This window comes from Impatiens glandulifera, chromosome 2 (assembly GCF_907164915.1).
Source record: "Impatiens glandulifera chromosome 2, dImpGla2.1, whole genome shotgun sequence".
Lineage (NCBI taxonomy): Eukaryota > Viridiplantae > Streptophyta > Magnoliopsida > Ericales > Balsaminaceae > Impatiens > Impatiens glandulifera.
In genome coordinates, this window is record NC_061863.1 from 4,247,429 (window position 1) to 4,264,921 (window position 17,493).

At 33.0% G+C, this 17,493-nt stretch overlaps 3 protein-coding genes and 1 pseudogene across 4 annotated transcripts; 1 reads left to right on the forward strand and 3 right to left on the reverse strand.

The window, feature by feature from the left end:
• Nucleotides 1-2,826: 2,826 nt before the first annotated feature.
• On the reverse strand, nt 2,827-4,559 carry LOC124924176 (annotated as a pseudogene).
• Nucleotides 4,560-5,511: 952 nt separating this feature from the next.
• Nucleotides 5,512-8,151, reverse strand: LOC124924177 (disease resistance protein RPM1-like). Its single transcript, XM_047464251.1, has one exon. It carries the CDS (start codon nt 8,149-8,151, stop codon nt 5,512-5,514), a length of 2,640 nt encoding a protein of 879 aa, XP_047320207.1.
• Nucleotides 8,152-12,591: 4,440 nt separating this feature from the next.
• On the forward strand, nt 12,592-16,223 carry LOC124924178 (thiosulfate sulfurtransferase 16, chloroplastic-like). The gene is made up of 5 exons (XM_047464252.1): nt 12,592-12,665; nt 15,348-15,464; nt 15,563-15,636; nt 15,811-16,019; nt 16,149-16,223. The coding sequence occupies exons 1-5, from the start codon at nt 12,592-12,594 to the stop codon at nt 16,221-16,223; spliced, it is 549 nt and encodes a 182-aa protein (XP_047320208.1).
• Nucleotides 16,224-16,480: 257 nt separating this feature from the next.
• LOC124926750 (U11/U12 small nuclear ribonucleoprotein 25 kDa protein-like) lies at nt 16,481-17,493 on the reverse strand. Of its 2 annotated transcripts, none has more exons than XM_047467040.1 (4): nt 17,191-17,493; nt 17,012-17,108; nt 16,827-16,926; nt 16,481-16,676 (listed from the first exon to the last, which is right to left on the reverse strand). In XM_047467040.1, the coding sequence occupies exons 1-4, from the start codon at nt 17,411-17,413 to the stop codon at nt 16,581-16,583; spliced, it is 516 nt and encodes a 171-aa protein (XP_047322996.1). In that variant the 5' UTR covers nt 17,414-17,493; the 3' UTR covers nt 16,481-16,580. The 2 variants fall into 2 exon arrangements, with proteins under 2 accessions (XP_047322996.1, XP_047322995.1); XM_047467039.1 differs by having other exon boundaries at nt 17,012-17,117; nt 17,191-17,492.

A 17,493-nucleotide genomic window follows, 5' to 3' on the forward strand; every position in this document is an offset into this window, starting at 1 on the left:
TATTGAGCCATTTGATGCTTACTATAGAGAGCATGGTATTCGACATCAAAAGACTCCTCCAAAGACACCACAGTTGAATGGCTTAACAGAGCGGATGAACAGAACATTGGTTGAGAGAGTCAGATGTTTGCTTTCACATTTAGGGTTGCCGCGTTCCTTTTGGGGTGAAGCGTTGAACACGGCGGTACATGTTATTAATCTAACCCCTTGTGTTCCTTTGCAGTTTGATGTTCCTAACAGGGTTTGGAGCGACAAAGATGTTTCTTACAGTCACTTGCGAGTCTTTGGATGCAAGGCATTTGTGAATATTCCCAAAGATGAAAGGTCAAAGCTTGATGTGAAGTCTAAGCTTTGCGCGTTCCTCGGCTATGGCGATGATGAGTTTGGGTATAGGCTTTATGATCCAGTTCAGAAGAAGCTTGTTCGAATCCGGGATGTTGTGTTTATTGAAAATCAGATTTTGAAGGATGTTGAGAAGACAAAGACGATTCCTCGACATAGTGATGATCTTATTGATTTGGGTCTAGTTCCTCTACAACATGTTGACACATAGGTTAGAGATGATGTTTCTATTGATGACCATGGTGCTGATGATGTTGATGCTCAAGAGCAAGATGTAGATGAAGTTGTTCATCCAGAGTTACCAGTTACAGACATGCCACCATGTGTTCCACTCAGACGGTCTACGAGAGATCGTCATCCTTCTGTACGTTATTATGCAAATGAGTATGTTCTTCTCACTGATGAGGGGGAGCCTGAGTGTTATGCAGAAGCTGTAGAAGATGAGCACAAAAAATAATGAGCTGAAGCTATGCAAGATGAGATGGATTTCTTGTATAAGAACAATACTTATGAGTTGGTGAAGTTTCCTAAAGGCAAGAAAGCATCGAAGAACAAGTGGGTTTATAAGGTGAAGACCGATGAGTTATCCTCACAACCTAGATACAAAGCTAGATTGGTGGTCAAAGGATTTAGCCAGAAAAGGGTATTGATTTCGATGAGATTTTCTCTCCGGTTGTGAAGATAGGTTCTATTCGGGTGGTTCTCGGTTTAGTAGTAAGTCTTGATCTTGAGGTTGAGCAAATGGATGTCAAGACTGATTTCCTTCACGGTGAATTGGATAAGGAAATCTACATGGAGCAGCCTGAAGGGTTTCATGTAGAAGGTAAAGAAGACTATGTGTGTAGACTTCAGAAAAGTCTATATGGGTTGAAGCAGGCACCGAGACAGTGGTATAAGAAGTTTGAGTCTATTATGGGGGAGCAAGGCTACTGAAAGACTACTTCAGATCATTGTGTTTTCTTTCAGAGGTTTGGTGATGATGATTTCATTATTTTATTGCTTTATGTTGATGTCATGCTTATCGTTGGCAAGAATGCATGAAGAATTGCTAAGTTGAACAAAGATTGTCCTACTTCAAAGGAGGACATTGAAGATATGGATAAGGTTCCATATGCCTCATCGGTTGGTAGCTTGATGTATGTTATGGTGTGTACAATGCCGGATTTAGCTCATGAAGTTGGTGTTGTTAGTCAGTTTCTGTCAAATCCTGGTAGGAAGCATTGGGAAGTAGTTAAATAAATTCTCAAATATCTGCGCGGTACTTCCAAATTGGGTATCACATTTGGAAATGAAAAGTCGGTGCTTATGGGATACACAGATTCTGATATGACTGGAAATAAGGATAACATGAAATCCACTTCTGGATATTTGATAATATTTGTAGGGGGAGTTGTTTCATGGCAATTAAGATTGCAAAAATGTGTGGTATTATCGACAACAGAGTCTGAGTATATGGCAACAACGAAATCTTGCCAAGAACTATTGTGGTTGAAAAGATTTCTGCAGGAGCTTGGCTTCAAGCAATAGTGCTACATGGTTCTTTGTGATAATAAAAGTGCTACTAAGAATTTCATGTTAAATAAGAGAATGAAAAATATTAATGTGCGATATAATTGGATTATAGAATCTCTTGAAGATGGGTTGTTTGAACTTGATAAAGTTCATACTGATGATAATGGTTCCGATATGTTGACAAAGGCATTGGCAAGGGAAATATTGAAGGTGTGTTGTTCGATCGCCGGGATGGCGAACTCTTCCTCATAGTCAGGAAAAGGGGGAGATTTGTTGGGTTTTTTGTTTTCCTTAGTCCATGAGGAAAATCCCATCAAATAGGCCCATCTTGGGCCTCACTTAATTCACTTATTTGGAAGAAAAATAAAAGGGGAGAAAACTTCTTTTGCAAGAAATAAGAGCAAGAGAAAGTGAGAGAAAAATCAAGAAAGAAAAGAGGGAAAAACTTCAAGTTCTAGTAGTTTTAGTGTTTTGATGATCGCCGAAGTTTGCACCATTGGATCTTCCTAATTTTTGGACCGAAGTTTCACAACTTCTGGGCCAACATTCTGGACGGTGGAGATCGGATTTTGAGGTCTGTAGGTCGGAATTTCGTTGCTGGAACAGTAGTATTTATTTCAGTGATATTCTTCCTTTCTTGTTCTTTGATTGTTTCCATATCCTTGATGTGCATGTTTCCAAGGGTATTATGAATTTATATGCCTCTAGTATTGTCTAGAGAAGACTTTTGTATTGCTCTCTTGCTGGAGATAGTGGATTTTAAGCGGCACTAGGTGTCCCGTGATTTTACCCATTGATGAATTTTCCACGCTAAAATTTTGTGTTGTTTGTGTGCGTGCTTGCTTGGTGTGTTACTCACTGTTTTAGGGCTGTTTTGATTGCCTTTTGCATACCTATTTGTTAGCTTCCTTATAGGTTTAAACGATTTGGAAAAATGTTGTAAAACGAAAGATAAATTCCGCATTTTGTTGTTTACCGTTGTGGTGTATTTCCATCATGAGGCGCGTAGGGGATAAAATGTACCTGGATATGAACAAACATCACCATTGACATTGACATTCAAAACTATCTAAAGTTTAGAGGATGCAAATTTATGTTTATTTGGTGACAAATAGTCTTTTCTGGTTTAGGGTAATAGAAAACAATCACATGAGCGTTGTTGCGAAGGCCGTGATCTTGTGAGGAGGAGTTGTCGTCAAGCATCTTAACATTTTGACAAGAAAGACAAATTATTCCATACATGTTTCCTGTAAATTCAGTTTGAATCTGGAAATCAAATTCTAATCAATTAAAAGTGGAGAAGAAAGGAAGGGGAGACAAACAAACAGACCAGGAAATTTGATGATGTCCCATGTTGGATTGTTCCATCTCATTAACTTTCTTCTTAATCGCCAATTTCATATCCTTCACATTTGCCGAATTATTAACTGCATCATCTGAATATCCAATTTAGAAGACAAGGAAAAGACTGCAGATGAAGTTTCAATGGAAGGTTACCGAAGGAGGTGTTAGTCCATTTTAAGGACAGATATGCACATGGTGCTGCCGAGCTCCAAATTGATTAGGGTATCCACGTCGGATAACGTCGGTACTTCGATACATCGGCGAGAATGGGATCATCGAGGAGTGCCGAGAGTGTAGAATACAACCTTGACATCTTCACAATCTCGCTATTGTACGCCGCTACCGCTTCTTCAATAACCGCCGACGGATCAATTGGACCTCGAGCTACTGCTTAATGTTTAGTGTTTTCTGTTCGCCCATCTTTGTTTGGGAATTTGAACGACAAAAAATTTTAAAATATTCTGACGAAATTATCCTGTCTCATCGTTGCGTAGGAAAAGAAGGTGAAAATCGTGTCATTCGTTTGACTATCCTGCCCTTCACGTGACGATACTGCGAAAATATTTTGGACTTTTCACCTGCTTTATTTCGCGAGACGGGTTAATTTCGTAAAAATATTTTAAAGTGATCATTTGCGCAATTTAATTTATGCGCTGGTCACTAATGTATTTAAGACTATTTTTAGAATCATTTGGTCAAATTTCCCTTTGTTTCTCTAATTATAAATTTTTAAAAAAAATCTCATTTTTTATAAATCATACATATAAAATGTAAAATATTACTTTATTAGAATTACATTCATTATTTTATCAAAATATTTTTAAATGAAGTTCGTTTATAAAGTATAACAATTTAATATTTTAAAAAATGATAGAATTTTGTTATTTTCATGAACAAATGAATAATTTACAAAACTTGTTTAAACTTAATTCGATAATAAACTAGAAACAAGAAGAGTAATGATATATACAGCACCCTTATACAACACTTTCATATAACACATACCTCATTTGGCAAAAAAATAAAACATATCTTAAAAAAAATGTAAAAGAGAAAAAAATATTTTTTCTTTTTTTGCCAAATGAGATAGGTGCGGTATGAAGGTGCTGTATAAGGGTACTTTACTCAAACAAGAATTAAAAATTTTATGATATAGAGATCATAAAATGGGACACTAACTATAGGTATAAGTAGTAGAAAAGTTCATACCTTAATAATCCATAACAACTTGTATCATTTATTCAATTAGATTAGTTTGTGTTATATTCTTAAATTTGATAAATATAAGTCGAGAAGGACATACAGATAAATCTTAAAGAGATGACAAGTTACTAAACTATATTGTGCAAGCTCATACCCATCATTAATTATCCAAATTAGCTTGAGTCTTATTACAACTGAATTGTGATATTGATCCTTACAAAAGTAGCTATATGCAAGCTCTATACAAAGGAAGATAAGAGAGGATGATTGATGAATGTGAAGTAGATGAAGATGGTTCAAGCCAAGAAAATTATTATTGGATGAGTGTGCTAAAAATGTCATCTCATTTGTATTTAAAATAGAATTGACAACTCACGTAAATATTATTGTCCGAAACTTGTTAAATCTCGTGTTATCTATTTTACCGTATCTCTGTCGTTTTATATTATCATGATTTTTAATCAAAAATATAAAAATTGTTCACTATATTGAGAACTTAAAAATGAAGCTAAAGTGAAATTAGAGAGATTATTAGAGCCAAGAAGTTGTAGAAATTTATGTTAGATACATTGTTTTGAAAAAACAAAATATAGATTATATGCTTCACTATATGTCTATTCTAGCCACCACCAAATTTTACTATGAAAAAGAATAAATACAAAGTTTTTGTCTTTTAACACTTTATCTTTAAAATTATATTTTAATCATATAAACCATTAATAATAACATATTTATAGAATAAACATTAATATAATAAAATCTAAAACTCTTGGTCAAGTTTAAACCCAAACCTAAATACAAACTTATGCCTTGTTCTCTTTGGGTTTTTTAAAAAACCCATTACAAATTAATTTTTCAATCAATCACTTCTCAACAATCACATCACTCATTTCATTAACCAAAATACTAAAATACCCTCTATTTTAAATTATTATTTTTTATTTTATTCTTATATATCAATACCCTTTAAGTCTTTTTACCAAAAATAATCATCACCTCCTCAAAATCATCACCAATCATTACATTTTTCCCACTCTAAATTTTTTTAAAAACCCCAATCCGAACAAGACCTTAATAAACTTTAATTAACAATTATAAAATTTATTTTAATTATAGACTCCATAATTCAACAATACCAGGTATTTCCACTAAAGACAGATATTTTGTCCTGGGTACCTTTTCTAGACTTGGACATCTTTTGAATTCTAGATCTCTTAGCTTAGGCATAGCTCCTTCTGAGAATACTATCCTTTTCAAAAACGCCAATCCACTGAGGTGGAGCTCCTTAAGCTTTGGATAGCTTCCAATATCACAACTTAATTCCTCTCCCAAATAAGATTCTTCTAGGAAATGAAGCACTACCAAGTTTTCCAATCCCTGAAGTGCTCTTAATGGATCATTCTCGAGCCTAGAATGCAAAAGAACTAATTTTCCAAGATATCTAAGTTCAATGATCCAGCTAGGCAATCTTTGCAAATTGGCCGTTAGGTAAAGGCGCTGCAAATGTAGTGGAGGAGATGAGCAAGTTAGAGAAAGGCCTTCATCAATATTGGCAGTTGCTTCGTGTGATGAAAGGTATAAAGCAGTCAGTCGCGTCAATTTCTCCAACGTGGGGGATAGATGCGTCCAGTTTTGTTCATTTACTTTCAGAACAGCTAGACTCTTTAAATTTGTCAATATTCCAATTTCTTCTACCACATTCACATTCTTCTGATCCACTTCAAACCCAATCAATTTCTCTAACTTGCTCAACTTTCCTATCCCGGAGGGAACTTTAACTGAAGAGAAACGCAGTTGTCGAAGATTCTTCAAATCTAGGATCCTCTGCGACAGATATTTTATATCACAAGATTGGAGATCAAGTATCTCTAGATACCTCAACTTTCTTATAGAGTCTGGAATATCTTTTATATTAATATTCCCCCTCAAACTCAGGTGTTTCAAGTGAATCAATTCAGTTAACTCTTCAGGGAAATCGATAAGCGGTACCCTTTCAAGCTCCACCACCCTCAGCGATCGACAACCATATAAATATGTCTTTAACAATATACCATTACCATTAACATTATCAATAACATCTTCCGAGATACCAAAGAGAAGTAAGGATCGAAGGCCTGTGAATAGTGATATCTTGGCTCCTTTGGGAGTTTGCCGATGGAAATTCTCATAGATTGCTACACGGTGAATCTTCTCACTTGATTGTAATAGATTTTCATCGTTCAACACAATGGAAAATGACTCGTCTCTGGATTTCCTTTGAAGAACATCTCGCAAGACATCGTGAAGTTGACAAGTCTTGACCCGGTTGAAATTGTCTTTCAAAACAATTTGAATCATACTTCTGTTTACCAATTCATTCAGGTAGCCCTCAGCAACCTCTTCACGGGTATATCCTCCTGGTCTGTCTTCCACGAATCCTTCAGACACCCATAAGCGAATGAGCCTCGATCTTGTGATGACATAATCCTCCGGAAACATGCTTGTGTACAAGATGCAACATTTGAGATGATTTGGCAAGTCATTGTAACTGAGTAAACATATTCTCTCTAGTCTCTCAAGTCCCGAAATGATTCTTGTTTTGGGAGATAGGCTTTCCAGAACTTTCTGCCATTCCAGAACATGTTTCTCCCTTTTAGCCAGCAAATCCCCAAGGACTACAATTGCGAGAGGCAGTCCTCCGCACTTTTTCATCAGACTCCACGAGATATCGTGCATCTCTTCGGGACAAACACTTTTGTATTTATCACCTCGAAAAGCTTTCATGCAGAAAAGGGTCCAAGATTCTTTATCAAACAAAGGATTGAGATTGAACATGCGATTAGTGATTTCAGTTGACGAGGCTATGTCTCCGTTACGTGTAGAGAAGATGATCCTACTCCCACGCGAGCAACAAGGAAATGCAAATCTAACCTGATCCCACGCCTCAACGCTCCAAATATCATCAAACACAATAATGTACTTCTTTTGTTGCAGATAAATCTTCAGTTTATCGATCAATTGAGTCACGTTCATTTTGTCTATTTCTTCATTTCTTACTTCTTTAGTTTTTTCCATGAAGCTCTTCAAGGAATCTCGAAGAAGTTCCAAGCATGTAAATGACTGAGAAACAGTAATCCAAGCTTGACATTCAAAGTCCTCCTTAGAGAGACTCTCATAGACTTTCCTCACAAGAGTAGTCTTTCCTACGCCACCCATCCCAACCACAGTGACGATAAATAGATCCTTATCTCCCACATTAAGCATTGAAATCAATTGGCTCTTAGAATCATCACTTCCCACAACAGCAGTATCATCAATAAATAGAGCTTCAAGTCTAAGGTTCATACCTCCTAATTCAACATGTGTACTCGGAAGAGAAAAGGTCTCTCTTCTTTCTTTGATTCCTTTCATCTTCAAGTTAATGAGTTTTATCGTACCAGATAAGCGACACCTTATTCTCAGACCTTGCAGATGAAAGAGCCATGTACTAAGGCAGTGACGAAATGGTGGTGTCAAACGAAGCAAGAAGTCTTCCACAGCGTCTTCAGTCTCATAAGCCACGTCTCTGACTTGTTTCACCCATATCTTCAGCTCATCGTCCTTTTCATCTATTGATTCCGCAATCTTCAGAAAAGAATGCATGTATTCCAAATCATCCTTCAAAATACTCACTCTCTGGCAAATACCAGCCATTAATTGAGTTTCATTTTTAAGAAAGGTAACCAGATTTCCCAGCACTAGCACCGCCGCCTTAACTGCTATGATTTCCATTTTGCTTTCTGTTGTTGTATTCACGGTAAGAATGCAAAGGGTTCGTCAATGTTTTTGTTGTAACGAGAGTTGTCAAAAGTCATGTACAATGTTCTTTTTACATCAATTGAATGATAATAAATCAAGAATGGACATGGATGTATGGTGGTGTATCACACAACCAACCTGAATTATTATTATTATTATTATTATTTGTGAAAAAAAAGTCAAATATTGTCTTTATCATTGATATTATTAACAACTCAACTTGACATTTTATAACAGATACATAAATCATGTAGGTAGGATACCTTTAGTTGTGTCATGTGTGTTTATTATTTTAAAACGCAACAAGTTAGCTAAGACTAAGACTGACATTTAAATTTGTGTTTTTTGTTTTGTTGATGCAAGCACAACAAGTTAGGTAAGACTAAGACTCAACTTGACATTCAAATTTATGTTTTTTTTTGTTTTGTTGATGCAATCGCAACAAGTTAGGTAAGACTAAGACTCAACTTGACATTCAAATTTGTGATTTTTGTTTTGTTGATGCAACACAACAAGTTAGGCAAGACTAAAACTTATTTCATATTAAATTATATAATAAGATAAATCATTTATATGGTTTAGGTCATTTATGTTATGAGCGATAATAATTAACATGTTTGCTTATATATTTAAGGAAGATGGTCATTTATCTATAATAGACTCTCTATTCTCCAATAAGGAAGATGATCGACAACCTCTAAACGAATATCAAAAAGATTAGCTCAACTATGGATCGATGCATGTTTAAATGTTTTAAATATCATAAAATAATATAGTTCAAAATTCTTAGCATAAATATTTAAGGAAAGTATCATGTTTACTAATATGTGATATGAGAACCATTATTTAAGAACATATTATTTTCCGATTAAATTTATTAGAAAAATTAAAGTTTTAAGCTTGTTGTTTCTTTATCTTCAAAATTACCGGAAACAACGGAAAAATATGATTTCATATCTATATGGAAAAGAAGCTGTAACTGAATCAAATGTATATTGGCAGCTTAATTGTGTAAGGAAGATGTAATTTTAATAGTAATTAAATAATAAAATCTCAACAAAAGAAAAAGAAAAATTAAAATAAAATAAAATTAGGACAACCAAATTCTTTTTATTCAGCGGGGTGTAATATTTGGAGGAGAATTTATTCTACGCAAAAAGTTTTCGTGATTAATCTAAATTCATTGTGGAGAATGTTTATTCAATCAGTTTTTGGGACGGTAGTTGATGTAGGGTTAAAAGTCTAACTACAACGTATCCGTAGTTTGATTCCATTGCTATATGTAAAAGTGTCACAGTTAAGGACATGTTTGATCTTCGATCTAATAGTTTTGCTAGCGAATAAGATATAGAAATAGATTAAACACTATTGAGAGTTCGTCTCATAATAAATTTTACTTTTGGTAGAACGCAAACAAGTGTCCTCGTATGAACAAGGTGTTATGCGTTGGCAAAAAATGGATAGTTTTCATGTGGGGTATTATTACAAGTTGTTCGCTAAGATGAGTTCATATAATTTTTGTTGGGAAAAACTTTGGAAGTCAAAGATTTCATCTAAAATCTCGTTCTTTGAATGAAGCGTTATTCACGGTGAAATTATTGCGGATGACATGTGCTTGAAAAAATGTTGTATTATAGTTAATTGTATGTGTCACGAGGAGATTGAATCAGCAACTCACTTACTTTTACATTGTCGATAAGTGACTCGTATCTGAAATCTTTTGTGAAGTATCATTACTATGTGAATTTGTCTGTCTTTATTCAATTAAAACAAGGGACATGCTCATATTAATTAAGAATATTTTATTGTTATCTTTCTTAATTATTAAGAAATGATCATTCAGATGGATCAATTTTTCTTTTTATGTTAAAAAAGGATGAATGGTGTTTAATGAACTGTCTGTTTGATCATTAAAAGAGAAATAAAAAGTTATATAAAAGTAAAGGTTAACATGAATTTTCTTCTATTATTTTATAAAGTCTCTATTTGAAAAATATAAGTTTATAAAGTTTGTTTAAAGTCTTTAAATAATAATTTAATATTAAAATAATTATTTTAGATGAGTAATTGTTTTTTAAAATCGCATTCTTTCCGTAACAAACCACTACAATGTCATTCTCACATGTGTTTACTCATACAAATAATAAAATATAATTTTAAAAAAAAATTATGCGTGTTTATTTCAAATTAAAATAAAGTTAAAAAACGAAAAATAATCAATTTCAAACAAATTCTTAAGACTTAAAATAAATTGTGATTCAGTATCGCTAAGGGTGTTTAATATTTAGTCTAAACTGAATATCCGACCGAATTCGAATAAATCGAATTCGAATTTTATTTTTGTTTTTCAAATCAAATTTAAAATCAATTTGAATTCAAATACGGTTTTCGAATTGGTTTTCGAATTGGTTTTCGAGTTGAGTTTTCAACTTAAAAACCAAACCGAAAATCGAATTTATTTTTTTATTTTGTTATATATTATATAATTTATAACCAATAATATATTATATATTATATAATTTATAACCAATAATATATTATATATTATATAATTTATAACAAATAATATATTTATATAATATAATAATATATTTATATAATATCCTCTCCAATAGTCCTATTTATATTCTCTAAACTTAATTCCTCTCAGCCGTGAGCAACCTCAACTCATCTATATTATCTAAACATAATACTCTTTCTATTCTTTTAACCTAATACATTTTTCAATTCTCTTAACATAATTAAATAAACCCTTTCACTCCAGCCGTCTATGATGGATTATTTAAAAAAAAACATATTTTTGATCGACGAGTTTGCAAAATCTCGGACGCTTTTAAAAAAAATATATTTTGAAAACGTGAGAAAAATTAATTTTAAGGTTTGAAAAATTTTAGTTTATAAAACGAGATTTTGTAGACAACTTCATAACTTACCGTCCCGTCGAATTTGGAAGAGATTGGGAGTTTTTTAATGGAAAGTATGTCATAGACCTACTTTAATCTTTTCAATATTAACTAACCTCACGAATAGAGAGTCGCCACCTAATTTTAAAAATTAGAAAATTAAGAGAGTGAGTTCGGCGTTTGGTTACGTGTAGGAAAGAGTTTTTAGACGCTATGTCTCACAACGCCTCTAAGATCTCTACTAATTAATTTTGACATTTCTTTTAAAAATCTTTATGCTTTAAAATTTAGATTTTTCTATTTAACATTTAAAGGTTGGCATTAGACAAAAGTAAAAGTAAACAAAGACAAAATTTGAAAACAAGAGCAAATAATTCACACATAAAGTTATCCTAAAATCAAAACTAGGCAAATTATTAATCAAAATTTAATTAACCTAAGTGTAGATTGATTTTTAAGAGCTTTTAGTGAATTATTTAAAGGCTTTAAAATTTCATTATTTTTGGGTTATTTTAAAAAATATTTGTAGTTAAAAAAAAGTCATAAGTCTAAGAAAAAAATCACAAGTCTAAGTTAAGGCTATGTTCAATTTTAGTTAGGATTTAATTTTAAAATTTTATCCTAACCTAGGATCAAAAAAGCCACAAACCCTTAACTAAGCAAATAAAAAAATTCAAACAAACAAACCTAAGTATAAAGAAAACAGAAGATAAAAAAAATAATGGATTGTGACTAAGCCTCTAAGGTCGAGGACTTAGCCCTCGGTCCAGAATTGAATCTGACTCGATCGGATGTAGCCAATGTCTCGCCAAGTGTAGCAAGTGTCGGTCTTCAATCAGCGGCATCATACACCAGCAATTCTCGGTCACTGGGCTGCATCAAACACCGGTCTTCGGCCAGTAGCAGCAATCCTCGGTCGCCAAGTGCAGTAAGCGTCGGTCTTCAGTCTCATACAAACACCTATGAACGATTGAAAGGAAACAGGAGTTGATTTGGGTCAAGTGGGTCCATTCGAGATTTATGAAAAGAGGACTTAGCGTTTGGACGAGTAAGATAAAAGACGATATGACGTGGTCACTAAAAAAAATATTGAAGCTAAAGAACAACATTGCGTCATTATTTGATATACGATTGAGAGATGGTCGAGGTACGTTGTTTTGACACGATCCATGGTTTGAAAACTGGCCACTTATTCATAGGGAGGAGTTCCGAAATATACGTATAAGGAGGGACTACTTGACTGCCACAGTTAGAGACGTAAGAGATGGGTAGTGAATTTCACTTCTTATGCGGGTTCCAGAAGGGCAGCGGGTTCTTGATCATATTAGCAATATTCAATTACAATATAGAGCCGATATTCATTCGTGGGAAGATAAGGAAAACGAAAAGATAATATCCAACAAGATATGGAGCGTTATATAGGAGAGAGGGCAGATTGTTGGATGGACTCCACTTGTATGGTTCTCAAAGGCTATCCCGAGGCAATCATTCATTCTTTGGTTGGAATTTCATGAAAGGCTTAACACGCAGGACCGAATACGAAGGTACATGGATAATCCAGATGCTAGATTCCCTTTATGCGAGGTAAATGAAGAATATATCAATCACTTGTTCGGGAGATGTTCGTTTACTAAGCTAGCTAGTATGGGATGAATTCGTCTTGGCCATGGGTTTAACTTGTCTTCCGGGAGATTGGCAAGGGATTAAAGGAAGTTGCCTTAGCTAGAGCCAAAAGTAGAAAATTTCCAACAAGCACTTTCATATGTGAATTCGCTTCGGTTATCTATCAGAAGTGGGCGAGAGAAATGCTAGGATATACGAAAGGGTTCGAAGGACAGCGATAGAGGTATGGAAGGATGTGGAGATTGATTGACGAGCTTTAATAGATACATGGAGGCGGGTTCCCAAAGACAAAAGAAAAATTGGGACATGCAAAAGATGGGGAATTCGATACTCCAAAGTCACGAAGATAAGCGATTTTAAAACGAGATAATTTTGATTTGTTAAACTTGTTAATTCATTAGACTTGTATATTTGTATTGTTTTTAATTTTTCGAACTTTTGTTTATTCTAAATTGTAGAATAAAGCAAAGAAACTATGCCCGATTTTTCCCTTGGGGAGTTTTTTTATAAAATTAAACTAAGTCGTTTTTCTAAAAAAATCAAAATATTTATTTGATGCGTTGTATTTTTTATTTGAATTAATATTTAGCAATATATAATGATGCTTAATTTTTAAAGTGTCCGGATTGTCGGATCGAGGATTGTGGTTAATTTGGATATATATATATATATATATATATATATATATATATATATATATATATATATATATATATATATATATATATATATATATATATATATAAGAGTAAATGATACTTGAGTCGAATTGTGGGTTGACCCGTCCATAAACTTAAAATGGTCAAAAATAAAATTAAAAATAATATATGTATGTTTCAAACTTGTAACCTAACAAAAACAAATACAACTATTTAATCAATTAGACTAATAAAATATTATATTTTAAATTTAACACCAAATTTAATTAACGCAAGACACTCTTAACCATATAAGTTTAACTTTTTAACTAACTAATATATATTTAATGTGTTTTATTTTTTTATTTTAATATATTATTCGTGATTTATTAAGAATTTTAAATATTGAATACATATTATTATATTTTTTTTAAATTTATTTTGTTTATATTTTTATCCGTGTGCATCGCACATAAATTTTCCTAATCTATATAATAATGCTTAATTTCAAAGCATTAAAATTTATCATTCTCCGTGAATTGGTAATCAACTCTAGAAAATGTTACTCGATAAGATAATGAAAAATCTACATAAATCGATACTTGTAAGAGGGACTCCAATCAAATATCAACTTAAAAAAACTCTTTATTGAACAAAACAAAATAAACTCATCTAACAACTTTATATATTTTCAACTTTATATATTTTTGTTGAGTAAGGGATGTACGTAAACTCAAGAAAATAATATCAAGACAATCAACAAGTAAGAGCATTAGATGATACACCAAAAGTTGGAAATATTATTTGAATTAAAAACATCCGAGATAAAAATTCTATATAACTAAACAAAATGTCGACGAACAAAATACAAATGATCTAAATTTTGACCCGCAGATGTTGGCCTGAAAAAGTTTAAAATGATTGATTTAAAATTATTTGTGAAGCACTCTAACTTTTTAATCTCATATATTTAATTACTTATAATATATATTTTAATTTAAATTGAATGATTGAGCATATCTAAAATGGAAAATATATCAAATTTAATAGTCACGATACTATCATAAAATAGACTCACCAAAATTTGGTAATAAAATAAAAGAGAAAATCATAAATAAGCCCCTATAATATTTCTAAATTTTAATATAAACTCCTAGCATTTTTATTTTGATTAAAGGTCACCCCTCTTTAAAAAGGAATGAAGATGGTCCACTCCAGGTCATCTAAGGGCTTGTTCGGTCCAGGTTATTTAAATAACCTGGAAAGAGAGAAAAATGATTATTGGTAATGATTGGTGATAATTTTGAGGAAATGATGATATTTTTTTTGTAAAAAGACTTAAAGTGTATTGATATATATAAATAAAATAAATAATTATAATTTAAAATAAAGGGTATTTTAGTATTTTGGTTAATGACTTGATTGATTTGAATGATGAAAGGGGGAGTGAAATGACAATTGATTTGGTTAGGTTATTTTGAAAACCCAAATACGAACAAGGCCTAAGAGAAACATCAATGTAGCTGTGTGTTAAAATGTGGGTGATCTTAAACTTGAAGGGCCTAAATGAAAATAAAAGATAGTTTACAAGCTTATATCAAAATTAGGAAATAATTAAAGAGAGTTTTCTCCAAATAATGTATTCCCATATTAGGTAGCAACACATGAATTTTTATCATAAAGAAGAGCAATTCCAAATTGTAAAGAAGAATTGGCTATTGGAATTCACAACAGCCAACTTAGGAGGATCTAGCTGCTACCACTTCTAAAACTCCCCCACAAAGCAAAGGTCAATTGAAAGAAAAGCACAATGATGATAGCAAGAACAACCCTCCATCATATGTCATTGTCTAAGGTGCTAACCGAGATCCCACATCCATGTTTACCGAACCGGGGATTCAGGTTTACGTTATAACTTTTTTCAAAATAAAATGTTTATATATTGTATGCATGCTATGAATGTTGACTAAAAGGAAAAAAAAAATGGTGTCTAATGATTTGAAAGATGGGTGCTTCTTCACCATTATACACAAAAATCTGAAACAAGCGTTGAGCCTGAATTGGTTTCAGTTGGTAAAGCAGCAGAGCTCATTCGGGATGGCCATAAGTATTTGGATGTTAGGTAAATTTATGTAATCAAAGCAGAGTAAAGAAAATTATTATTCCAATAACAGTTGAGATTTCTGTTTAAAAATGACATTTTTGTTTTGATTGTTTCAGGACTTGTGATGAATTCATTGCTGGACATGTTTCAGGGTCTATGAATGTTCCTTATATGTTCAGGAGTTGGACAGGTATATTTTCAAGATATGGAGAAGATAATGGCAATAATAAGCCTTTAAATGAGAGAAACCCAAATTCATATAACATATAAATTTATGCAAAATAAAGACTAATAGAGAGGTATAACTAAGTAGAATCTAATCGACAAACTAACACAGTGAATTAACCCTGTTTTTATTTTACAGGAATGTCAAAAAACCCTAAGTTTGTAGAGGAGGTATCATCACAGTTTGAGAAGAAGGATAAAATCGTCATTGTATGTCCTTTTTCTCGAAGGAATCCTATTTACAGTACTCAAACAAATTCCAACATTCCTAATTTCAGTATGATTATTATTCAGGGTTGTCAAAGTGGGAGACGTTCAAATATGGCTGCAGCTGATCTTTTATCTGCTGTAAGTAAAGACTATCCCCTATTTTGAAGCAAGAAATGAAACTACAACATTCAAACTGCAATCTATCTAAAGTAGAATAAAACTACTTTGACTACATTGTTTTATATCCTTACATTTTCTTGGTGGCAGGGTTTTACCTCCATCACTGATATGGCTGGTGGCTATTCTGAGTGGATCAAATGTGATCTTCCTACAGAGAAATGAAATGAAACTGACAGAGATTATAATCAAATGAAAACACATAGGAAGACAATGAATTTGTTGTCATCCTTAATTGAATAAGAATCACTAGGCATTGGAGTTTTTTTCTTCTTTTTCCTTGATTCAATAATAAGAGCATAATGATACATGCTGCTTTAATGGTTTCTCTCTTCTTGATCAATAGACCACATATATGTATGATGAGTTTCTGTCTGAACCATTTCCATCAATTTTAGTATTTAATACTGTAAGATATAATATGAACAAAGCAAATGATCAAGATATTGATCCTTTTTTGTCATATATGAAGGAAAATGAAAGCTTTAGACCACTATACCAGACAAAAGAAGTGATATTCCCTCATGTTTTCCGGTTTAGGCCATGAAAGAAGCGATGCTTTCTCCTTTTAGAATGTCGTTGGAATTCCTTTGACGCGACGTAGGGGATAAAATGCACCTGGATATGAACAAATATCACCATTGACATTGACATTCAAATTAAACTATCTAAATGAAGATGAACATGTCAGTTTAGAGGATGCAAATTTATGTTTGTTTGGTGACAAATAGTCTTTTTCTGTTTCTTTGGATAATAGAAAACAATCACCTGAGCGTTGTTGCGAAGGCCGTGATCTTGCAAGGAGGAGCTGTCGTCAAGCATCTTAACGTTTTGACAAGAAAGACAGAAATTCTTCCATACATGTTTCCTGTAAATTCAGTTTGAATCTGGAAATCAAATTCTAATTAATTAAAAGTGGAGAAGAAAGGGGAAGGGGAGACAAACAAACAGACCAGGAAATTTGACGATGTCCCATGTTGGATTGCTCCCTCTCATTAACTTTCTTCTTAATAGCCAATTTCAGATCCTTGACATTCGCCGAATTATTAACTGCAACATCTGAATCAGAAATTAGATATCCAATTTAGAAGACAAGGAAAAGACTGCAGATGAACTTCCAATTGAAGGTTACCGAAGGAGGTGCTGTCCTTTTTAAGGACAGAGATTCGCATGGCGCTGCCGAGCTCCAAATTGATTAGGGTATCGACATCAGATAACGTCGGTTTCTTCGATACATCAGAGAGAATGGGATCATCGAGAAGTGCAGAGAGTGTAGAATAAAGCTTTGCCTTCTTCTTCACAGTCTCGCTATTGTACGCCGTCGCCTCTTCAGTAGTAACCGACGACGGATCCATCGGACTCGAGCTAGTGTTAAATGTTTAGTGGTGGTGATTGATGAATATGAATAGATGAAGATGCTTCAAACCAAGAAAAT

What these genes read in the sequence shown, in the direction of transcription:
- LOC124924178 (XM_047464252.1), top strand. Translation starts at nt 12,592, where the DNA reads ATGAAAGGCTTAACACGCAGGACCGAATACGAAGGTACATGGATAATC. An exon ending in CTAGATTCCCTTTATGCGAG is followed by an intron (nt 12,666 to 15,347) that starts GTAAATGAAGAA and finishes ATGATTTGAAAG; the next exon opens with ATGGGTGCTTCTTCACCATT. An exon ending in CATAAGTATTTGGATGTTAG is followed by an intron (nt 15,465 to 15,562) that starts GTAAATTTATGT and finishes TGATTGTTTCAG; the next exon opens with GACTTGTGATGAATTCATTG.
- LOC124926750 (XM_047467039.1), bottom strand. Translation starts at nt 17,413, where the DNA reads ATGGATCCGTCGTCGGTTACTACTGAAGAGGCGACGGCGTACAATAGC. An exon ending in AAAGGACAGCACCTCCTTCG is followed by an intron (nt 17,118 to 17,190) that starts GTAACCTTCAAT and finishes TTTCTGATTCAG; the next exon opens with ATGTTGCAGTTAATAATTCG. An exon ending in GCCTTCGCAACAACGCTCAG is followed by an intron (nt 16,677 to 16,826) that starts GTGATTGTTTTC and finishes GTTCATATCCAG; the next exon opens with GTGCATTTTATCCCCTACGT.
- LOC124924177 (XM_047464251.1), bottom strand. Translation starts at nt 8,151, where the DNA reads ATGGAAATCATAGCAGTTAAGGCGGCGGTGCTAGTGCTGGGAAATCTG.